Source organism: Callithrix jacchus, chromosome 18, assembly GCF_049354715.1.
Source record: "Callithrix jacchus isolate 240 chromosome 18, calJac240_pri, whole genome shotgun sequence".
In the NCBI taxonomy this organism is placed as follows: domain Eukaryota; kingdom Metazoa; phylum Chordata; class Mammalia; order Primates; family Cebidae; genus Callithrix; species Callithrix jacchus.
In genome coordinates this window covers 10,824,278-10,849,161 of record NC_133519.1, presented here as the reverse complement: position 1 = coordinate 10,849,161, position 24,884 = coordinate 10,824,278, and the positions used below count along the sequence as shown (strand labels likewise).

General features: G+C 43.1%; 1 protein-coding gene across 19 annotated transcripts in view; it reads right to left on the bottom strand.

Moving 5' to 3' along the window:
* The window catches only part of SETDB1 (SET domain bifurcated histone lysine methyltransferase 1), a 37,755-nt gene that overhangs the window by 12,169 nt on the left and 702 nt on the right, over nucleotides 1-24,884 (bottom strand). For 6 of the 19 annotated variants that reach the window (XM_017966248.3, XM_008984307.3, XM_008984308.4 and 3 more), the window contains exons 2-14: nucleotides 23,627-23,897; nucleotides 21,414-21,565; nucleotides 12,350-12,384; nucleotides 11,055-11,154; nucleotides 9,147-9,272; nucleotides 8,783-8,984; nucleotides 7,850-7,923; nucleotides 6,781-6,971; nucleotides 4,558-4,687; nucleotides 2,247-2,403; nucleotides 2,002-2,160; nucleotides 418-1,059; nucleotides 27-143 (exon numbers count right to left, since the gene is read on the bottom strand). In XM_017966248.3, coding sequence (XP_017821737.1) covers nucleotides 27-143; nucleotides 418-1,059; nucleotides 2,002-2,160; nucleotides 2,247-2,403; nucleotides 4,558-4,687; nucleotides 6,781-6,971; nucleotides 7,850-7,923; nucleotides 8,783-8,984; nucleotides 9,147-9,272; nucleotides 11,055-11,154; nucleotides 12,350-12,384; nucleotides 21,414-21,565; nucleotides 23,627-23,886 — 2,345 coding nt within the window. In that variant the 5' untranslated portion in view covers nucleotides 23,887-23,897. Of the gene's footprint in view, nucleotides 1-26; nucleotides 144-417; nucleotides 1,060-2,001; nucleotides 2,161-2,246; nucleotides 2,404-4,557; nucleotides 4,688-6,780; nucleotides 7,017-7,849; nucleotides 7,924-8,782; nucleotides 8,985-9,146; nucleotides 9,273-11,054; nucleotides 11,155-12,349; nucleotides 12,385-21,413; nucleotides 21,566-23,626; nucleotides 23,898-24,884 lie in introns of those variants that run through there. The other 13 variants (XM_054247389.2, XM_054247391.2, XM_054247390.2 and 10 more) reach the window with 5 other exon arrangements.

Below are 24,884 nucleotides of genomic sequence, written 5' to 3'. Positions count from 1 at the left end.
TATTCTGCCATCCCTTGACTACTTACCCTGTGGGCAGACACTCTTCTAATCTCTTGTACTGGTAGCCAGAGTTAGGGTTGATTTGGCCTCCTGGGGTACAGGCTGTAGCCTGGATAGTTAGCTGATGGCAGGCACACTTGGACCTATGTGACAGAGGGAAATAAAGGAAAGGAGCGGGGGATCAGAGAACAAAGTAACACCATACACACCCATGCAGTGTTGCTCAGTGTGGCCCTGTCAGTCTCCAGCCTCCCTACCTCATAGCTTTCATGGGAGGCCTGAGAGCAGGAGTTCCAGGTGAGGGAGGAGGTAAAGGGAGATGGGGAAAGCAGTACAGATACAAGGCAAAGGAAGAGGCGAAAAGAAAGGCAACCATAACAAAGTTGGAGGCGGGGCAGTAATTCCCCAACAACTCACTTGTCCCGACACCCATCCTTGCAGTCACAGCCAACCAGAAATTCAGGGCCTGTGTTAATGAAAACACCCTTGCCCGGGATACGTTCCTTGCTGTAGGCCACCTGGGGTGGAGGGGTTGTGTCAATTTCGTTAACACAGGATAGGGGAACATCTTCCTTCCCATAGGTGATGTCTAAGATATAGTAAAAAGGCTTATAGGGCTGAAACTTGCGGTCCACAAGAACGTATGGATCCAAACAGAACATCTCCAGGAAGAGGAAGTCACAGCCAGTCTCAAAAAGGTAGCGTTCGATCTCCTGCATTGTCCGAAGGCACAGACCACAAGGTGTCTTATAGATAACATGAAAGCCCATCTTGCGGTTAACTCGACGCCGGGCCGTCATCCGCCGAAAGTCATATAGTAATGGGACCAGCAGAGGGTTCTTGCCCCGGTACTGCTCATTCCTCATAGGTCTGATTCGAGACAGACAGGTATAGCTGCAGACATGAGGTAAGTAGAAAAGCTTCTCCATGGGAGCACGGTAGGAGGGCTCTGCTGGGGCCCGCTCCAGCATGCCATGGAAGGCTGGGGGTGCTGGAGGGGCTGGGGGTGCTGGGGGTGCTGAGGGTGCTGGGGCAGAGGCTGTGGAGCCTAAAGGTGATCTGCAAATGAGATGCAAGCAATCAGATCAGAAGGCAACAGGACCTCTGTTGTCTAATTAACCCTCCAGCTAGTTAAGCCATTTCTTTCATCTTTCAAACAGCTGTGCTCCTGAAGCTAAAGATGATTCAAATAAGATTTTCCCTTGCCCTACCAAACCTGGACAATGAAAGTCCCTGGTTATTCTTCACTGACTGATAACATCTCTATTTCAACAGTAAAATGTATTTGGCTGTGAATTATGGAAGTAGAGTCCAGTCTTCTACCAATGTTTTTTTTGTCTGCTGTGTGTTCTAGAAATGTCCTTACTAACTACTCCCAGAATTAAAGGAAAGAAGCTGTGGTATTTCCCTTCTATTTTAGCAATGATGGCACCAAGTTCAATAAGAAGTTTTCATAAACGGCTTTCTGATGATACCATATTTCCAAGCACCCAGCCTTTTTTTTTTGAGACAGCATCTTGTTCTGTCACCAGGTTGGAGTGCAGTGGTGCCATCTCAGCTCACTGCAACCTCCGACTCCTTGGTTCAAGTGATTTTCCTGCCTCAGTCTTCTGAGCAGCTGTGATTACAGGCACGTGCCACCACACCCAGCTAATTTTTGTAATTTAGTAGCAACGGGGTTTCACCATGTTGGCCAGGATGATGTCAATCTCCTGATCTCAGGTGATCTGCCTGCCTTGGCCTCCCAAAGTGCTGGGATTATAGGTGTGAGCCACTGTGCCCAGCCCAAGCACCCAGCTTCTAATTCAATTATTCTTACTTTCTATTTATTAGAAACTTCTATGGGTAAAGCTTCCTTTTCAAGTACAAACTCATCACAATCTGAACTAAGTCCAAACTCCTCACCATCTTAAACTAAGCCACTCAGAACCAAGGAACCTTCCCCCTACACGGTGACCACTCATTGCCATCCTGCCTACAGAAAGCCTCAGGTTTTCTCACCTGTATGTCTGGTTGATCCCAGGTTTGCCACCAGAGACATTTTCACTGAGTGCAGGAGAGGTAGGGGAGGAATGACCAGAGCCCACAGATCCTGGTCGGAAGGATGTGCTCTTTTTGGCTACCTGTTTCCGTGACTGGGCAAGCTGGCTTTCCAAACTTCTAGGAGATTAGAGAGAGCATATAGTAAGGGATGTGGAAAACATAATATCAAAGAAACTGAAGAAAAAAGAAAGACTAACACTCACTCACTGTCACCTGCTTGGGGGGACAGAGGTGGAGCAGGTGGGAAAGGTGGGGCAGGTGGAGCTGTAGGCTGTGGGGGTTCCACTGGCTTGAACTGGGTTCCAGTACCAGTCAGATCCTGTGTGTATTGGACAACAGGGCCTTTGCTCCTCACAGCACCTATTGGAAAAAGGAAATTGACCACTGAGAAGATGACAGCTATGATGCTTTCAGTTACACATCTGATCCTTAACTTATACAATATAAAAGAGCAGCAATGACTGGATGCGGTGACTCACACCTGTAATCCCTTGCTTTGGGAAGCCAAGCGGGGGCGGGTTGCTTGAGGTTATGAGTTCGAGACCAGCCTGGCCAACATGGTGAAACCCCATCTCTACTAAAAATATAAGAATTAAGCATGGTGGTGCACATCTGTAATTCCAGCTGCTGGGGAGGCATAGGAGAATCAAATGAACTGGGAGGTGGAGGCTGGAGTGAGCTGAGATCGTGTCAGTGCACTCCAGCCTGGGTGACAGAGTAAGACTGTCTCCAAAAAAAAAAAAAAAAAGAAAGAAAGAAAGAAAAAGGCACCATTTGAAGTAAGTGCTAAGACTCTCAGTTCCTATTATTAACTGGTATGGATGCCAGAATATATTGTTTTTTTTTTTTCCTTCTTTTTTCTTTTGAAGTGAAAGCAAGTTTATTAAGAAAGTAAAAGAATAGTGGCCGGGCGCGGTGGCTCATGCCTTTAATCCCAGCACTTTGGGAGGCCTAGGCAGGCAGATCACCTGAGGTCAGGAGTTTGAGATCAGGCTGGCCAACATGGTAAAACTCTGCCTCTACTAAAAACACAAAAATTAGCTTGGCATGGTAGGGGGTGCCTGTTATCCCAGTTAATTGGGGGGCTGAGGCAGGAGAATTGCTTGAACCCAGGAGGCAGAGGCTGCAGTGAGCTGAGACCATGACACTGCACTCCAGTCTGGGTGACAGTCAGACTCCATTTCAAAAAAAAATAAATAAAAAGAATAGCTATTCCACAGGCAAAGGCAGAGCAGCCACTTTTTTCCTTTTTTTATAGACAGTGTTCCACTTTGTTACTCAGGCTGGAGTGCAGTGGTATGACCTTAGCTCACTGTAACCTTGAAATCCTGAGCTTCAAGTGATCGTCCTGCCTCAGACTCCAGAGTAGCTAATAGTACAGGTTGACACCACCACACTCAGCTTGTTTTTGTTTTTCTGTTTTTTTTTTTTTGTAGAGATAAGGTCTTGCTATGTTGCCTAGCCTGGTCTCCAACTCCTGGCCCCAAACCATCCTCCCACCTCAGCCTCCCAAAGTGCTGAGATTACAGACATGAGCCACCATGCACCATGCCGAGCCTTAGACAGGACTTTATATCTTCCTATCTCAGATAATTTACCTGATTAATTATGTTATACTTTGGGGGAATATTTTCAGAAACATTCTTTAACCAACTAATTTTGGCAGAAAAAAAAAAAAATCAACCTGAAAGTATGATGGTAATATTAAAAATCAAAAACAAATCTGTTTTTAGTTTTTGAGACAGAGGCTCGTCCTGTCACCCAGGCAGGAGTGCAGTGGCATGACCATAGCTCACTGCAGCTTTGACCTCCTCGGTTCAACTGACCCTTCTGCCTCAACTTCTCGAGTAGCTTGGACTACAGGTTAATGCCACCATACCCAGCTAATTTTTGTGTTTTTTTTTTTTTTTTTGTAGAAAGGGGGTTTCACCATGTTCCCTAGGCTGGTCTTGAATTCCTGAGCTGAAGCAAACCACCTGTCTCAGCCTCTGAAAGTGTTGGGATTGTAGGTGTGACCCACTGTGCTTGGTCAGATCTGGGTTTTAAAGAAAACTGACTAAATGCTTGATGTGGTAGCTTATGCTTGTAATCCCAGCACTCTGGGGAGCTGAGGCAGGCAGACAACTTGAGCCCAGGAGTTCAAGACCAGCCTGGGCAACATAGCAAATAAACATAACCCAGTCTCTGTTTATTTAAAAAAAGAAAAAGAAAAAGAAAACCAACCATAGATAACACACAGAGCTGACAATTCTCACATGGACAACAGAGGGTAGCTACTACCACCCTAACCTAAAACCAATTGTTTGATTTTTATGTGGTTGTTTAGAACAAATCGGAGCCACACCATGGGGAAGCAGCAGGACAAATCAATCACCACTATGGAAACAACTCGGCACATATCCTGTTTCCAACGAGTAAGCAGCGTCATTGTGGTAAATGAAGGACAGCCATCGTATATAATCTTTGCTGGTTGGCCCTGTTTCTTCCCTCCCCCAGGTATCTTTCAGGACATACCCATGTTTGGACGTGTCCTGAGCTGTCCTCCTTGCTTCTTCTCCAGTGCAGAGGCTGAGGATGTTTTCATGCTGAACATGGGCTCCAGCCGTGTAGAGCCTCGATAGATCCACTCACATCTTTTGTCATCCTGAGGAATTAGGAGCGAAGAATGAAGGGAAATAGCTTACAGGCTAGAATTTATCCTGTCCTGTATAGAGGATATATACCATGTGTCACCTCTGGGAAATCTCCCTGATGAGCCTTAAATTCCTTATCTACTCAATAAACTTATGTGCCAGGCTCCAAGAAGGGTATCAGGAACACAGTGAAAAATATATACTCCTTGTTTAAGGAACTACAGGAGCAACAGATGTCTATACTGAGTATAAAAACTAGAATAGCTGGGCACAATGGCTCACACCTATAATCCTGGTAAGTTGGGAGGACATGGCAGACAGATTGCTTGAGCTCAGGAGTTCAAGACCAGCCTGAGCAACATGGTGAAACCCATCTCTACTAAAAATACAAAAATCAGCCAGGTGTGGTGGCCTGCACTTGTAGTCCCAGCTACTTGGGAGGCTGACATGGGAGGTCCACTTGAACCCTGGAATTTAAGGCTGCAGTGAGCCGTGACTGTACCACTGTACTCCAGCCTTGGTGACAGAGTGAGACTCTGTCTTTAAAAAAAAAAATCAACAAACAACCAACAACAACAACAAAAAACAGGCTGAGCACCATGGCTCACACCTGTAATCTCAGCACTTTGGGAGGCCGAGGTGGGTAGATCACTTGAGGTTAGGAGTTCAGGACCAGCCTGGCCAAATGGTGAAACCCCGTTTCTACTAAAAATACAACAAATTAGCTGGGCATGATGGCGGTCACCTGTAATCCCAGCTATTAGGGAGGCTGAGGCAGGAGAACCCAGGAGGTAGAGGTTGCAGTGAGCAGAGATCATGCCATTGCACTTCAGGCTGGGCAACAAGAGCAAAACTCCGTCTGAAAACGGTGTTTTCAAAAAAAATAAAACAAAACAAAAATACAACAAACTAAAAGCATAAGATCATAAGGCCTTAGGAGTAAAGGGCTGAGAACACCGAGAAGAAATATAATTTCTCATTTCTTCTGGCTACTTTGGGCAGCCCTGTTCTACAAGAAGTAGTATTAAAAAATATTTTTTTAAAATTAAAAAAATAATAAAGAAAGAAATGTAATTCTAAGAAGGGAGAGACAAGGGAGAAAAGGATGAGTACAAAAGATCTAAGAGTTAAACTGAACCTTGAAAGATAATCAAGACTCCTAGATCCCTCTTCTTTGTACCAGTATCCTATTAAAACCTCAACCCTGGAAAAATGGATTGGCTGCCTTTTCTGTTACTACACAATGTGAATGCTCCTAGAGAGAAAAAAAAATCAAAACCATTCAGATTAATATGAAATTTCTATTTCTTTTTTTTTTGAGACGGAGTTTCACTCTTGTTGCCTAGGCTGGAGTGCAATGGCATGACCTCGGCTCACTGCAGCCTCCACCTCCTATGTTCAAACAATTCTCTGGCCTTAGCCTCCTGAGCAGCTGGGATTACAGGCACTTGCCACCATACCAAGTAATTTTTTTATGTTTAGTAGAGACAGGGTTTCGCCATGTTGGCCAGGCTGGTCTCGAACTCTTTAACTCAGGTGTTCTGCCCGCTTCAGCCTCCCAAAGTGCTGGGATTATAGGCATGAGCCACCATGCCTGGCCAGAGAATTTATTTTGTATTTTTTATTTTCTTTGAGACATGGTCTTGCTCCATTACCCAGGCTGGAGTACAGTGGTGTGATCTCTGTTCACTGCAACCCCCACCTCCCTGGATCAAGCAAGTCCCCTGCCTCAGCCTCCCAAGTAGCTGGGATTACAGGTGCATGCCACCATGACCGGCTAATTTTTTTGCATTTTGGGTAGAGATTGGGTTTCACCATGTTGGTCAGGCTAGTATCAAACTCCTGATCTCATGACCTACTCGCCTTGGCCTCCCAAAGTTGTGGGATTACAGGCGTGAGCCACCGCACCCGGCCAAGAATTTATTTTCAACAATGACCCACAGAGGGACAACAAAAAGGACAAAGTAAAATTTGACCATAACCAGAACACATAGGAGGATAAGAAAGAGGAAGGCTATGGAATAGCTATAAAAATATCCTCATTACTGCCTCCTAAGTCTCTCCCACCAACCTCTGCCTCCAAAATTCTAGGAAAGAACAGTACCAGGAAGAGGATCCTGACTAGGCTGCCATCCACCTCCTCAACTCGGGACTTCCACCATGTGCCTTCCCACTCAGTCTTGATAAGCTGGCCACTCTTGAGCAGTACCATGGGGCGGTTGGGGTAGGCAGTGACATACTCCTCTATGAAGTCACGACAGGAGATGTCTTCTATGTCCTCCCAAGTCTTTTTCACTGTTTCAAGGAAGAAGTAGAACTGAGAGGACAGGTAGGGCATGTCTTGATAGGGAAAAGGCCTGGCAAGGAGACGTTTGACATTTTTCAAGTTGAAAAGGAGAGAAAAAGTAAAATCAGAACCTCAAGGGAAGCAAAGCCAAGACCACCTAACTAATACACGTAATGCACGAATTGCACATACTTACAAATTGAGTAATAAATAAGTAATGTACAATATAGGGGATTCACTTATTTTATATAAATGGATGTCTCTCCTTTGGAAAATTCAAGAGGAAATTCTTGCTCACTTGTTGCTAAGTCTAGTGGTAAATTTAAAAGGATCAGATGGCATCATGAAATGAAAAAATTAGTCCTCCTTTCTCATTCTCTATCAGGTTTTTAAGAGACTCAGAATGTGTTTACTGCCATGTTATGTGTCAACACAGCACTGTTAGATGATTCTTCTGTTGTTAAAAATGATTGCTTCTGCAGGAGTCTGCTCCCAAGCCAGGGTAACAAATATAGAGGACACAATCATGTTCCATCTAACAGAACTTCTGTGGAAAGCATTATGCAGACTACACATTTATACAAGTGTTAGGCGCAGCATGACACTAGGAAAGAAGTAACACCTTTTCCAACCTAACTCACTTAGAAATGAAACTGAAGCACGTCTATAACGTGAGCAGTCTACTCAAGGTCATTCATGATCTTCTAGTGTCTCACTTTTTGGCTACAAAGACCGATAAAACTGTATCTCCCAAAGGACATCAACCAAACTTATGCTCTTTGAGACTGAAGTACCAAAAACACCAGGGCTTTTGAACTGGAGGTCGTAAAAAGAAATATAAGGTAGAGGAGAAAACTGAGCCAAGGGAGAAGGGAGGGACACTCACGTGGCCGGCAAATGGGATACAGTTCAGACTGTGTGACATAGGAAGCATAGCCATCATCAAAGAAAATGAGAAACCTGTAGGGAAAGAGTGACAGTACAAAGACCTGGGGTTTATATCTAACATGATCCACAGAAATTATTTTATCATAGCTTCTACTTCTCTGGATCACAACAGGATGTACTCCAGGGAAGACATTCCAGTCTACCACTTTCTTCCTGTTTTTTCTTTCTTTCCACTCTGGGAGTTAGGAGTTCTCCCTTAAACAACACATCCCTACTTTTTCAAAAAACACATATATGTATATTTTGAGACGGAGTCTCCTTCTGTCACCCAGCCTGGAGGGCAGCGGTGCAATCTTGGCTTACTGCAACCTCTGCCTCCAGGGTTCAAGCGATTATTCTGCCTCAGCCTCCTGAGTTGCTGGGATTACAGACACATGCCATGACACCTGGCTAATTTTTGTATTTTTAGTAGAGACAGGGCTTCACCAGTTGGCCAGGCTGATCTTGAACTCCTGACCTCAAGTGGATCCACTCGCCTTGGCCTCCCAAAGTGCTAGGATTACAGGCATGAGACACTGCACTCAGCCAAAAAAAACATATTATTTTTCCTCTATCAGATTCCTATGCTACTGCTAACCATTTAGTCTCCATTTCTTTCTTCTATGTGAATCCCCTATTCCCCTGACTATTAATCACTCTTGATTATTCTCTTCCTGTTTTCTCTTTGAGGAAAGAAAAGGAAAAAAAAAAAAAAAAGAAGAAGAGGGAGAAAGAATCACCCACATGACTCCTGTGGTCAAGAAAGAGTAAGGGTTTCAGTCCATTAGGGACCAAGAACACAAAAGCTAATTGTGAGATCTGGTCTATGGCACAAATAAGGCAGGTGCTGTGCTCCCAGTCTCTACCCCTTTACAGTCCTCTGTCCAGGTACCTGAGCTTGTTTTTGACGTTTGGTGTCTCAGCTACAATGCCAGCATAGAGCCAGACCTGATTCCCATCTTTGTATTTGGCGACCACCCGACTGCCCACAAACAGCTTGTCAGCAGGAGGGTGGTAATCATAGGCAATATGGTTCCCCGACAGTAGACTCTTTCCTTTGTTGTCAAATTTCACCTTGTACTTCTTCCCTGGCCCTGAGTAAAAGGGAAAGATAAATATTTTTTAAAACTGCCAGTTTCTGTATAAATCCTGGCTGCTATGTGAGAGACAAATGGAAGGTTACATGGAAAAGAAACAATCAGCAGTGGAGGGGGCCGGTTGCCTTTAATGAGTGGTTTCTCCAAGCCTGCACATACCAACTGTCTGGATGGCAATAAGGGTGCCTTTGTGCCATGTCTTAGTTCTCTTCTTGCCCAGAATTCGCATGCTGACTATCAGGTCACCATCTTTGCTTAGTTCTCCAGACATCGGACTCAAGGTTCCTACAGAAGGAAAAACGTTATTCTAAAGAGTTATGATACAGACTGGGTAGAGAATGGGAAGGTAAAGAGGGTAGCAAGGTAATCAGGGATGATGGGGTAATTTTTTGTACCTAGCCACTTTTGTAGCTCTCTTGGCCAAAGGCAGAAATACAATGCACAGACAACTCCATTGTTTATACTAACAGGAAAAACTGAAATAAATGAAGTCCACGTGTAACTCAAGAATATCCCAGGGCCAGGAGCGGATGACATCTGTTATTCCACCACTTTAGGAGGCTGAGGTGAAAGGATGGCTTGCGGTCAGGAGTGTTGACCAATCTGAGAAACAAAGTGAGATCCCATTTCTACAAAAAAATTTTTTTTTAATTAGCTAGTGAGGTGGCACGAATTTGTAGTCCTAGCTACTGAGGAGGCTGAGGCAGGAGGATCACTGGAACCCAGGAATTAGAGGCTACAGTGAGTCATGATCGTGCTACCCCACTCCAAACTGACAGAACAAAACTCTCTCTCAAAAAAAAACAAAAACAAAAACAAAATAAAAACAAGAAAAAAAACAGTATTTCACTTTACCAAATAAATGTTTCCAACTCTTTATTAACAGCAACAGTAACTCTTTTTTTTTTTTTTTTGAGACAGAGTTTCGCTCTTGTTACCCAGGCTGGAGTGCAAAGATGCGATCTCCACTCACTGCAACCTCTGCCTCCTGGGTTCCAGCAATTCTCCTGCCTTAGCCTCCCGAGTAGCTGGGACTACAGGCGTGCACCACCATGCCCAGCTCATTTTTGTATTTTTAGTAGAGACAGGGTTTCACCATGTTGACCAGGATGGTCTCGATCTCTTGACCTTGTGATCCACCGGCCTTGGCTTCCCTAAGTGCTGGGATTACAAGTGTGAGCCACCGCGCCCAGCCAACAGTAACTCTTAAATGCTAAGTAGCATTTACAAATCATTTTCCTGTAGGATATCTATGAATAGCCCTAATCTACAAAGCTTTCCTCAATTTTTTTTTTTTTTTAAGACAGGTTCTTGCTCTGTTCCCAGGCTGAAGTGCAGTGGCACAATTACAGCTCACTGCAGCTTCAAACTCCTGAGCTCAAGCAATTCTCCCACCTCAGCCTCCTGAGAAGCTGAGATTACACGTGTGCACCATCATGCCAAGCTAATTTTTTTTTTTCATTTTTTTTAAGATGGGGTTTCACCATGTTGGTCATGCTAGTCTTGAACTCCTGACCTCAGGTGATCCGCCCACCTTGGCCTACAAAGTGTTTGGATTACAGGCGTGAGCCACCATGCCCAGCTCAAGCTAATTAAAAAATTTTTATTTTATGTGCTTTATTTTTTTCTGACACTATCCACCTGGAGAATTTTTAAACATTTTTCTGTAGAAATGGGGTTTCACTATGTTGCCCAGGCTAGTCTTTGATGCTAGGCCTCAAGTGATCCTCCTGCCTCAGCCTCCCAAAGCTGCTGGAATTACAGATGTGAGCGAGCCACCACACTGGCCTCAAACCTCTTTGTAACAAGAGTCTGAGTTACTCTCTTCTCCCTAATCTCCACCTGGAAGAAGTAGTCATGAGGGTGGAAACAGCCTAAACGTAGGACACTAAAGAGGTATTGAAATAAAACCATCACAGACTGGCAGATCACCATCAGTGTAATTGGGATTTCATAACTACTAAGGATAATGAGTCTGGCAGGTCACAAACAATCAGCAGACACAAGACTTAAGATCTCTATAAAAATTCACCTCCCATCTGTACCCAGGTATTTTTTGACCCTAACCTTTATGCAGATCCTGGGAACTACTCTTCTTGTTAACAGCATCCATGAACTTCTGAACATCTTGAGCTGACTTTCTTAAGGCAGCCATAGCTTCACGGAGCTAAAGAAAAGGGGATGAGGAAACAAGTAACATGGGTTAAAATAACTTCAGAATAAAACACAACTTGCATTTAAAAAAAAAAATGGAATGAGTTGAATAAGAGTTGTTTGGAAGCTTATGGTTACTTTGTCCAGCAAAGCTGCCCTGTTTTTTTTTTTTTTTTTTTTTTTGAGACACAGTTTCGCTCTTGTTACCCAGGCTGGAGTGCAATGGCACAACCTTGGCTCACCACAACCTCTGCCTCCTGCGTTCAAGTGATACTCCTATCTCAGTCCCCCTGAGTAGCTGGGATTATAGGCATATGCCACCATGCCAGGCTAATTTTGTATATTTGGTAGAGACGGGGTTTCTCCATATTGGTCAGGCTGGTCTTGAACTCCTGACCTCAGGTGATCTGCCCTCTTCAGCCTCCCAAAGTGCCGGGATTATAGGTGTGAGCCAGTGTGTACAACGTTTTGTTTTCTTTTTTAAATAGAGACAGGGTTTCACCATATTGGCCAGGATAGTCTCTTGACCTTGTGATTCACCCACCTCAGCCTCCCAAAGTGCTGGGATTATAGGCGTGAGCCACCGTGCCCGGCTTTATTTATTTATTTATTTATGAGACGGAGTCTTGATCTGTCGCCCAGGTTGGAGTGCAGTGGCACAATCTTGGCTCATTGCAACCTCTGCCTCCTGGGTTCCAGCTATTCTCCTGTCTCAGCCACCCAAGTAGTTAGAATTACATGTGCGCACCACCACACCCAGGTACTTTTTCTATTTTTTTAGTGGAGACGGGGTTTCACCATGTTGGCCAGGCTGGTCTCAAACTCCTGACCTCAAGTGATCCACCCGCCTCAGCCTCCCAAAGTTCTGAGATTACAGGCGTGAACCACTGCAGCTGGCCCAAAGCTGCCTTTGCTTACAAACCTAGTTCAAAAATCAATGTTTCAACATTAGGAAGTTTTTCTTGCTCAATTTACCTAGCAAACACTGCTAAACTACACTTTCATACAATACTCCTTTCTAGTGAATGAATTTCTTGGTAACTTCTTTTTGAATTCTTACAACGTCTGTTAGAGGACTGCAGCACAAGGGGCTGATTACAGGGTGAATGATTAGATGTCGACAGCTAGACTAACTAAATGGTCAGTCCAAAAATTTCTCCTATTTTCACAATCTTATCTCTCACCCTTCCCTTACCATCCTAACTTACCTTCTGGTCTTTTGGAGTTCTGTTCCCAGCATCACCTATAGATGAGAAGAACTCTAATGAGTATAAGAGACTTACACATAGAAATTTCTGATAAATCAAAAACTTACTTAAAAGCATTATTATGGGAGCATTATCAATAATAACTGAAAATTATCTTGATATAGGTATACATACAAATATAAAGTACTGAAAGGGTTTGGAAAGACACAAAATAAATGGCTAGGTGTGGTGCCTCACACCTGCAATCCCAGCTACTTGGAAGGCTTAGCTGGGGGGATTACTTGAGGCCAGGAGTTCATGACTAGCTTGGGCAACACAGCAAGATCCCGTCTCTCTCTCTCTTTTTTTTTGAGATGGAGTCTCGCTCTGTTGCCCAGGTTGGAGTACAGTGGCACAACATCAGCTTACCACAACCTCTGCCTCCCAGGTTCAAGCGATTCTCCTGAATCAGCCTCCCGAGTAGCTGGGATTACAGGCGCGCACCACTATGTCCGTGTAATTTTTGTATTTTTAGTACAGACAGGGTTTTACTATGTTGGCCAGGCTGGTCTCATACTCTTGACCTTGTGATCCCCCACCTTGGCCTCCCAAGACCCTGTCTCTTAAAAAAAAAAAATTAGGCCAGGCATGATAGCTCACACCTGTTATCCCAGCACTTTGGGAGGCCAAGGTAGGCAGATCACCTGAGGTCAGGAGTTCCAGACCAGCCTGGCCAAAATGGTGAAACCCCATCTTTACTAAAAACACCAAAATTAGCTGGGCGTTGTGGTGTGCACCTATAATCTCAGCTACTCAGGAGGCTGAGGCAGGAAAATCGCTGGAACTCCGGAGGCATAGGCTGCAATAAGCCAAGATTGCGCCACTGTACTCCAGCATGGTTGTCAAAGCAAGATTCAGTCTCAAAAAATAATAATAGGGCCGGGCGCGGTGGCTCACGCCTGTAATCCTAGCACTTTGGGAGGCCGAAGTGGGTAGATCACGAGGTCAAGATATCGAGACCATCCTGGTCAACATGGTGAAACCCTGTCTCTACTAAAAATACAAAAAATTAGCTGGGCACGGTGGTGCATGCCTGTAATCCCAGCTACTCGGGAGGCTGAGGCAAGAGAATTGCCTGAACCCAGGAGGCGGAGGTTGAGTGAGCCAAGATTGCGCCATTGCACTCCAGCCTGGGTAACAAGAGCAAAACTCTGTCTCAAAAAAAAAATAATAATAATAATAATAATAAACAAAAATGTATAGTTTAAGCCTGAGCAACACAGCAAAACCCTGTTTTTACAAAAAAAAAAAAAAGGTTGGGCATGGTGGCTCACCCCTATAATCCCAGAGCTTTGGGAGGCCAAGGCAGGCGGATCACCTGAGGTCAGGAGTTCCAGACTAGCCTGGTCAAAATCGTGAAACCCCGTCTCTACTAAAAATAAAAAATTAGCCGGGTGTGATGGCAGGTGCCTGTAATCCCAGCTACTCGGGAGGCTCAGGCAGGAGAATTGCTTGACCTCAGGAGGTGGAGGTTGCAGTGAGCTGAGACTGCACTACTGCACTCCAGCATGGACGACAGAGTGAGACCCTGTCTCAAGAACAATAACAAAAATTAGCGGGTGTGGTGGTGTGCGCCTATAGTCCCAGCTACCCAGAGGGCTGAGGTGGGAGGATCATCTGAGCTAGGAGAGGCTGAGGCTGCAGTAAGCTGTGATCAAACCCCTACAGCTAGGGTGACAGAGTGAGACCCTGTCTCAAAAATAAAAAATATGTAATTCAATGGTTTTTAATAATTAAACTATCATCACTATCTAACTCTAGAAAAATTTCATCACTCAAAAAATAGCAGTTATTTTCCATTCCTCCCTCCCTTAAACTCTGGCAACCACGAATCTACTTTCTGTCTCTATGGATTTGCCTATTCTGAAGATGTCATATAAAGAGAATCATATAATATGTGGTTCACCTATGTTGTACCATGTATCACTACTTCATTCCTTTTTTTTTTTTGAGATGGAGTCTTGCTCTGTTGCGCAGACTGGAGTGTAGTGGTGTGATCTCCGTTTACTGCAATCTCTGCTTCTAGAGTTCAAGCGATTCGTCTGACTCAGCCTCCTGAGTAGCTGGGACTACAGGCGCATGCCACCACGCCCAGCTAATTTTTACATTTTTAGTAGAGACGGGATTTCACCTCACTGGCCAGGCTGGTCTTGAACTCCTGACCTCATGATCCACCCGCCTTGGCCTCCCAATGTGCTGAAATTACAGGTATCAGCCACTGCACCCATCCCCTTAATTCCTTTCTATGGCTGAATAATATCCCATGCTAGTCAATATATGGGTGTATGTGTATACCACATTTGGTTTACCCATTCATCAGCTGATGAACATTTTAGCTGTTTCTACTTTTGGCTATTATGAATAATGCTGACATGAACATTTGTATATCAGTTTTTACATCAACATACGTTCTCATTTCTCTTGGGCATATATGGCCAGGAATGGGTGGGTCATATGGTAATTCTATTTTTAACCTTTTGAGGAACCAAAAGACTGTTTTCCAAAGTGGCTACAGCATTTTGTATTTCTATAAGCAATTTATGAGGGTTTCGATTGCTCCATATCCTTGTTAACATTTGTGATTGTCTTTTTTAAGAGACAGGTTCTCCCTAAGTTACCCAGGCTGGCTTGAACTCCTGGGTTTATTTAAGATCCACCTGCCTCAACCTCTTTAGTAGCTGGGACCACAAGCAAAAGCTGACAACTGGCTCTAATCATTTTTAAGTGTACGATTTAGTGGTATTAAGTATATTTATATTGTTGTGCAATCATAGCCACCATCCATTTCCAGAACTCTTTTCATCTTGCGCAACTGAAACTCTGTACCTATTAAACACTCTCCATTCTCCCCTTCCTCCAGCCCCTGGCGGCCACCATTGAATTCTAGATATCTCATGTAAGTGGAATCATGCAGTATTTGCCGTTTTGTTACTGGCTTATTTCACTTAGCATAATGTCCTCCTCAAAGTTCACCTGTCTTTTTTTTTTTTTTTTAAGTGGCTGCATAATTCATTGGGTGTAACAGTATATATATATACATATACACACATATATATATATATATATATATACACACACATATGTGTATATGTACATATATATTTTTTGAGACAGATTCTCACTGTCACCCAGGCTGGAGTGCAGTGGCCTGATCTCTGCTCACAGCAACCTGTCTCCTGGTTTCAAGCAATTCTCGTGCCTCTGCCTCCTTAATAGCTGCAATTACAGACACCCACCACCATATCCAGGTAATTTTTGTATTTTTAGTAGAGATGGGATTTCACCATATTTGCCAGGCTGGTCTCAAACTCCTGACCTCAGATGATCTGCCCGCCTTGGCCTTCCAAAGTTCCGCGATTACAGGTGTGAGCCACTGTGAGCAATCTACAGAAATTTTTTTTTAAAAATCAGGCAGGTATGGTGGCACATTCCTGAAGTCTCAGCTACGTGGGAGGCTGAAGCTGCAGTGAGCTATGACTGTGCTCCAGTCTGGGTTACAGAGTAAGACAGTCAAAAAAAAAAAAAAAAAATCAAATCAGGTTAAGCTTTCTACATCCTAAGAACTAGTGACTCTCTAACAGTATATACTAAAAAGATTCCTGCACATGTGCATCAGGAGACATGTACAAGAATTACCTGCAGTAGCATCATCTATAATCTCAAAAACTGTATATCAATGTCCACAATCAGGAAAATTGATAAATTGTGGCATATTCATACAATGGAATACCATGCTGCAATAAGCAAATGGACTAATCATTACCCATCAACACAATGCTGAAGTCAAAGCCAAGGGAGATGTCAAAGCTAAATGCATTCACCTCACCAGCTAAACTATTCTACCACGTATGTAATGGAAATCCCAGAGAGCAGGGAGACACAGAAGGGGACAGAAAGAAAAATGAACCCATAAGAGATGAAATACTTCCAAATTTGATGAAAAACTTGAATCTACACATCCAAGAAGTTAAATGAGCCTTAAGTAGAATTAAGAGAGAACTTAAATGCATCCTAGTCAAACTAACATCAGAAGACAAACAAAATCTTAGAAGCAGCAAGACAAAATTGACTCATATACATGGCACAAAAATAATTTAATCTGAATTTACATCAAATAGAGGCCAGAGGGCACAGGAATGGCATATTTGAAGTGCTGAAAGAAAACCCTCTGAATCAAGAATTCTATATCCCATGTAGGGTCAGACACAGTGGCTCACACCTGAGGTCAAGAGTTCAAGACCAGCCTGACCAACATGGTGAAACCCTGTCTCTACTAAAAATACAAAAATAAGCTAGGTGTGGTGGCACATGCCTGTAGTCTCAGCTATTCAGGAGGCTGAGGCAGGAGAATCACTTGAACCTGGGAGACAGAGGTTGCAGTGAGCTGAGATCTCACCACTGCACTACAGCCTGGGCAACAAGAGTGAAGTTCCAACTCAAAAAAAAAAAAAAAAAAAAAAAAAAAATTCTATATCCCAGGTAAACAAAATTGAGAATCCACTGTCAGCAGAACTGTACTCTGCAAAAAAAATTAAAGGAAATCATTTGGGTAGAAAAACATGAGACTGAATGATAACTCATGCAAAAAAAATTAAAGGAAATCATTTGGGTAGAAAAACATGAGACTGAATGATAACTCAGATCCACAGGAAGGAATGAAGAGCAACAGAAATGATAAACATCTGGGCAAATATATATTTTTTCTTTTCTTCCTTTACCTTCTTTAAACATGACTCTGCTTAAAGCAGTAATTATAACACTAAATTATTGGCTTTAAACATGTAGATATAATGTATTTTACAATAATATCACAAAGGAAGAGAGTGAAAGTGGAAGTACACTGGTGCAAAGCTGCTGTATTTTTACCAGAATTAAGTATTAATTTATAATAGATTATGATTAGGTAAAGATGCCATCCTTTTGAGAAAGCTAAAAAAGGCTGGGCATGGTGGCTCACACCTGTAATCCCAGCACAATGGGAGGCCGAGATAGGCAAATCACCTGAAGTTCAGCGTTTGAAACCAGCTGACCAACATGGAGAAACTCTGTCTCTTCTAAAAATACAAAATTAGCCAGGCACGGTGGCACATACTTGTCATCCCAGCTACCTGGGAGGCTGAGGCAGGAGAATCACTTGAATCCTGGAGGTGGAGGTTGGGGTGAGTCTAGGTCACACCACTGCACTCCAGCCTGGGCAACAAGAGTGAGACTCCACCTCAAAAAAAAGAAAAAAATCAGAACAACAGTGGTTTTCTGAAATGTTTGTTTGACTTGAAGGCAATAAAGAAGAGACCGGACTGGGCACAGTGACCCATGCCTGTAATCCATCACTTTGGGAGGCAGGGTGGACAGATGACCTGAGGTCAGAAGTTCGAGACCAGATTGGCCAACATGGTGAAACCCTATATCCACTAAAAGTACAAAAATTAGCTGGGTGCGGTGCCACACACCTGTAGTCCCAGCTACTCAGGAAGCTGAGGCAGAATTGCTTGAACTCAGGAGGCAAAGGTTGTAGTGAGCATAAGTTGCAGTGAGATCATGCCACTGCACTCTAGCGTGGGCAACAGAATGCGACTGTTTCAAAAAAAAGAAAAAAGACGAAACAGGCCAGGCACAGTGGCTCACACTTATAATCCCAGCACCTTAGGAGGCCAAGGCAGGAGGATTGCCTAAGCTCAGGAGTTTGACACCCGTCTGAGCAACATAATGAGACCTCATCTCTTCTACTAAAAAAGAAAAAAACAGTTGGGTGTGGTGGCATGCACTTATAGTTCCAGCTACTCAGAAGGCTGATGTGGTACGATCACTTGAGCCCAGGAGGCTGAGGCTGCAGAGTATGATCACGCCATCACACTCCACCTGGGCAACACAGTGAGACCTTGTCAGTCAATCAATTTGTTCATTCAAAAAGACTAAAATTATACAAAGAATATTCTCTGACCACAATACAATAAAAAATTAACAACAGAAAGAAATCTAAAAAAATCCCCAAATATCCAGAAATCAAACAACCACAAGGAAAATTAAAAATGATGCCAAGTTGAATGAAGCTGAAAACACAATATTAAAGAGAGTATGATATGCTAAGAGTGACTTTGTATGGAAAAGAAATTTATGAGATGCAGCAAAGCAATGCTTAAGGGAAAACAGTTTTATAGCTTTTATTAGAAAAGAAGAAAGGTCTAAAATCAATACTGTCATCTTCCACTTTGAGAGGCTATAAAATCAAACCCAGTTAGTAAAAGGAAGGAAAGTAGGCCGGGCGTGGTGGCTCACGCCTGTAATCCAAGCACTTTGGAGGCCAAGGCGGGCCTAAGGTCAGGAGTTCAAGACCAGCCTGACCAATATGGTGAAACCCCATCTTTTTTAAAAAAAAAAGAAAGAAAGAAAGAAAAGAAAAGTAATAAAGATCACACTGGAAATCAATGAAACAGAAAACAGAAAGCAGTAAAGAAAATAAACCAACAAAACCAAAAGATAATTATTTGAAAAAGAGAAAAGAATTCATAAATGTTAGATAGACTAGCCAAAGAGAAGAAAAATAGATCAGAATAATCAATATTATGAAAATGAAGATAAGGCATCACTACAGAACCTATAGATATGAAAGGTGATTGAAGGGAATACTGCAAACTTTATGCTAATACATTAGACAACTTGGAAGAAATGAACTAAGTCCTAGAAAGACACAACTTATCAAAACCAGTCTGAGAAGGAAAACAAAATCTAATAGACATTTATCAGGTAAAAAAAATGAATTAGCAATTAAAAACCTTCCCACAATACATTTAATGTGGTATCCAGATTAGATCATAGAACAGAAAGAGCCCAGAAGCTGAATAACACCTGGAGTTTACATACAAGTAATATACCAATGCTTGCTTCTTAGTTTTAACATATGTACTGCAGTAACATATTAACACTATGACAAACTAGATGAAGGATGTAAAGGAACTCTATTACTTTTTCAATTTTTCTGTAAATCTAAAATTATTCCAAAATAAAAGATTTTAAAAATCCACAAAGAAAAGTCCAGGCCAAGATGGCCTCACCACTGAATTGGATTTATCAAACTTTTTAGGAAGAAGTATCATTCCATACAAACTCAGAGGAGAAAACATTTCTCAACTAATTTATAAGGCCTACATTTCTCTACTACCAAAGCCAAACAGGGACACCACAACAGAACTACAAACCAACAGCCCTCATGAAACAGATGCAAAAGAAATTTTTTTTTCTTAAAAATTACAGAAGGGGTTTCACCATGTTGCCCAGGCTGGTCTTGAACTCTTGGGCTCAAGCAATCAGCCTACCTCGGCCTCCCAAAATGCTGGGATTTCAGGCATGAGCCACCGCATCCAGCCAAGATTGATTTTTTTTTAAATCAACAAATCCAACCCAGCAATATATAGAAAGAATTACACATCAAGACTAGGGCTAGTTTACTCCAGGAATGCCAGGTTGGTTTAACATCCAAAAAAAACCTATCACTGTAATGCATTTTTTTTTTTTTTAATAGAGACAGGGTTCCACCATGTTGGCCAGGATGGTCTCAATCTCTCAACCCTGCCATCCGCCTCCCCTGCCTTGGCCTCCCAAAGTGCTGGGATTACAGGCGTGAGCCACCATGCCCGGCCTGTAATGCATTGTTAATATGATAAAGGACCAAAGGAACATAGAAAAAAGATACAGAAAAAGCTTGACAAAATACAAAATCCAATTCAGCTGTTTTGTATCCAATCCAATCCAATCTAAAACTCTCAAGATTAGAAACTGCTTCCCTTAACTTGATAAGGGGCATCTATAGAAAACCTACTGCTAACATAATTAATGGTTAAAAACCAAATGCTTTTGTATTAACGTCAGAAAAAAGAAAAGGATGTCTGTACTTAAAACTTTTTTTGTTTTTGGAAGAGTCTTGCTTTGTCACCCAGGATGGAGTGCAGTGGCACGATCACAGGTCACTGCAGCCTAACCTTCTGTGCTTAAGAGATCCTTCCAGGCCAGGTGCAGTGACTCACCCCTGTAATCCCAGCAATTTGGGAGGCTGAGGCAAGCAGATCACGAGATCAAGAGATTGAGACCATCCTGGCCAACATGGTAAAAACCTATCTGTACTAAATATACAAAAATTAGTTGGGTATGGTGGCTTGAGCCTGTAGTCTCAGCTACTTGGGAGGCTGAGGCAGGAGAATTGCTTGAACCTAGGAAGCAGAGGTTGCAGTGAGTGAGATAATGCCACCGCACTCCAGCCTGGTGTTGGAGCAAGATTCTGTCTCAAAAAAAAAAAAGAGAGATCCTTCCACCTCAGCCTCCCAAGCAGCTGGGGTTACTGGAGTGTACTACCATGCCTGGCTAATTTTTTTATTTTTATTAGAGATGAAGTCTTGCTATGTTGGCCAGGCTGGTCTCAAATTTCTGGGCTCAGGGGCTCCTCTCTCTTCAACCTCCAAAAGTGCTAGGATTACACGTATGAACCACTGTGCCTGGCCTGCTCTTATAACTCTTATTCAACATTATACTGAAGGTTTTAGTGAGTACAGTAAGAAAAGAAAAATAAAAGATATCCAGAGTAGAGAGGAAGAAGTAAAATAGACTTTATTTGCATGAATTAGTTTCAGAAAATCCTAAGGAATCGGCCAGGTGCAGTGCGGCTCACGCAATCGACACAAAGCTTCTAGAGCTATGTGAGTTTAATGAGGTTGCAGGCTGCAAGATCAACACACAAAAACCAACTGTGTTTTTTTATATCCTAGCAATAAAACATACACTTACCTGGCAATTCCGCTCTTTGATGGAATACTCCAGGGGTTACACAGAATGAGGAAAGCAAAGTAATGCAATCAGGGTGTAGCACATAGGGAACATCTATGATACTAACAATGTTGCATTTTTTTCCTCTAATAGCCAACTTGGGCAATTTGAAATATGAGGTTTCTCCTCTCTTCTACTATCTTCTATTTGCTCATATTCCAGTGTTTTAACTTCAATTCTGAGACTTTCCTATCAAAAGTTCATCCCTTACCTGAATCAATACTGAGGACATCATCGTCTTCATCAGGAATCTCAATTATTTCTGTAGGCCGGGAAGATTCATCCTCAGAGCTACTGTCCCGGTATTGTAGTCCCAGCTTGGAGTAGAAGTCCTTCACCAAAGACTCACAATTAGTCACTGCCCTAATATTGGAACACATGTAGAAAAGGTCAAAGCCAGTAGAGGGAGTACAGGTATAGAATCCACCATAATTCAAATATCTTTAAGTACAGACTGTCCTCAATTTAAATGGCCACATTCCAAAGTGTCTCTGTTTAGAATTTAGAATGCTTTTCCTATAGAAAAATGTTTTCTTTTTTGAGATGGAGTTTCACTCTTATCGCTCAGACTGGAGTGCAATGGTGAGATCCTGGCTCACGGCAACCTGCACCTCTTGTGTTCAAGTGATTCTCCTGCCTCAGCCTCGTGAGTAGCTGGGATTACAGGTGCCTGCCACCACACCCAGCTGATTTTCATATTTTTAGTAGAGGCAGGTTTCACCATGTTGGCCAGGCTGGTCTCAAACTCCTGACCTCAGGTGAGCCACTCACCTCGGCCTCCCAAAGTGCTGGAATTACAGGTATAAGTCACCGCACCTGGCTGAAAAATGTTTTAAATAGTGGTTTCGTTTCCAGACTAGTTCCTCAAAAACCCAAAATAAGCTCAAAGTACAGTACTTTCCACCTTACCTCATTATTTATCTTGTTACCTGAAAATGTATCCTGGCTGGGAGTGGTGGCTCACACCTGTAATCCCAGCAATTTGGGAGGCAGAGGCAGGTCAATCACTTGATGTCAGGAATTTGAGACTAGCCTGGCCAACATGGTGAAATCCCATCTCTACTAAAAATACAAAAATAAGATGGATGTGCTTGCTTGAACCCAGGTGGCGGAGATTCCAGTGAGCCAAGATGGCACTACTGCACTCCAGCCTGGGCAACAGAGCAAGACTCTGTCTTTAAAAAAAAAAAAAAGAAAAGAAAAAAGAAAATGGGGCAGGTGCAGTGGCTCATGCCTGTAATCCCAGTACTTTGGGAGGCTGAGGGGGGCGGATCATGAGGTCAGGAGATTGAGACCATCCTGGCCAACTCAGTGAAACAGTGTCTACTAAAATACAAAAAAAAAAAAATTAGCCAGGTGGTGTATACCTGCAGTCCCAGCTCTTTGGGAGGCTGAGGCAGGGGAATCGCTTGAACCTGGAAGGCAGAGGAGACTGCACCACCACACTCCAGCCTGGTGACAGAGTGAGACTCCAACTCAAAAAAACAAATAAAATAAAAAATATAGGTCAAGTGCAGTGGCTCGAGCCTGTAAGCCCAGGACTTTGGGAGGCCGAGGTGGGCGGATCACCTGAGGTCAGGAGTTCAAGACCAGTCTGGCCAACATGGTGAAACCCTATCTCTACAAAAAATACAAAAATTAGCTGGGTGTGGTGGGACACACGTGTAGTCCCAGCTACTCAGTAGGCTGAGACAGGAGAACTGCTTGAAACTGGGAGGCAGAGGCTGCAGTGAGCCAAGAACATGCCACTGCACTCCAGCCTGGGCGAGACAGAGCGAGATTCCGTCTCAAAAACAAAAAAGGTATTCTAAATGACAACTAGATCACCAAAAATAACTTTTAGGAGTATAGGAACTTAATAATGCTTCAAAGTTACATAAGACAGAAATTCTTTATAAACCTCACTCCCTGAACAAGCAATTGTTTCTAAGATAGAACACAGGAGGAAGAAGGGGAAGGGACTTAAGACTTGGACTCCCTTACTGCTGATCATGTATCAGCTGCTGACAGATAAAAGTTCTATAAATGGCTGATTGTGAGGTCAGATTTTTGACCATAAACTTTGAGGAAGAGTAAAGTTCTAAACATCTGTACTTCATAAAGTATAAAATTCTTGGTACACAGCCTGGTCAACATGGTAAAATCCTGTCTTTACTAAAAATACAAAAAATTAGCCAGGCATTGTGGTAGGTGCCTGGAGGCTGAGGCAGGAGAATCATTTGAACCTGAAAGATGGAGGTTGCAGTGAGCTGGGATCACTCCACTGCACTCTAGCCTGGGTGACAGAGTGAGACTCTGTCTCAAAAAAAAAAAAAATTAAATTAAAAAATTAAAATAAATGCTTAGTATAATGTCATGAACAATTATGCCCTAAAGATATCTCCCAATGGAGAGATTTCCCTCTGTTGTCTATGTAGTTCTCACCTAGATGCATCATCAAAGAGCTGGTCAACATGAGCCACCTCAGATTCTTTCTGTATCACCCATGTCTCTAACTCTGCTAGCTGTTTCTTGCGCTGCTGTACACAATCCATCTTCTCCAGTTCCTCATCGATGAAATGCCGAAGTTCTTCCATAGAGATACCCAGTTCCTCAACCACTGCCTGTTGCAGCTCTTTGATCTCTTCAGACTCCACTGTAGCTGTTGCTGCATCCAAACCAATGCGCCCAGGAAGGGAAGACATGCTTTTGTCCTCTGCATGGAACAGAAAACAAATTAAACTGGAGTCCTTATAACCACAATCAATAGAGAACTGATTCCCTAATAAAGCATTTCTACCCTGCTGCCTGTTATTTATTCAAATGGTCCATGTTCTCCCTCTTCATTCCCCAGAATCTGATGCTGAGATTTCTTCTGCTATACAGTAGCAGGCCTGAATAACATTTAAAGTTTGAGAGGGCATGGAAAACATTCATTATGCAGTAGGGAGCTACTGAAAATAATGTTTTGGGCCAGCACAGTGACTTGTGCCTGTAATCTCAGCAGAGGGTCACCTGAGGGCAGGAATTCAAGACCTGCCTGGGCAACATGGCGAGACCCATCTTTACAAAAAAAATACAAAAATTAGCCAGGTGTGGTGGCATATGCCATTAGGCCCAGCTACTGAGGTGGGAGGACCACGTGAGCCCAGGAGAGGCTGCTATAGTGAGCTGTTTGTGCCATGCATTCCAGCCTGGGTGACCCTGTCTCAAAACAAAACTTCAAAAATAATTTTTTAGAAAACTGAAGAGAACCAATATAGAAGGTGGTATTTTTGTGGTCTATATGTGTTCCTTAACTAATGTGATAAATCTTTGCCATGTTATGCCTAATTTGAACAAAACCCCCCATCTGGGGACGGAGTTGATCTGTAACTCACTAATTCAATATTTTCTTTTTTTGAGACGGAGTTTTGCTCTTGTTACCCAGGCTGGAGTGCGATGGGGCAATGTTGGCTCATCGCAACCTCCACTTCCCGAATTCAAGCTATTCTCCTGCCTCTGCCTCCCGAGTAGCTGGAATTACAGGCATGTGCCACTACGCCCAGCTAATTTTTTGTATTTTTAGTAGAGACGGGGTTTCTCCAATTTGGTCAGGCTGGTCTCGAACTCCCAATCTAGGTCATCCGCCCACTTTGGCCTCCCAAAGTGCTGGAATTACGGGCGTGAGCCACCACGCCTGGCCTATTTTCTCTTTCATTAG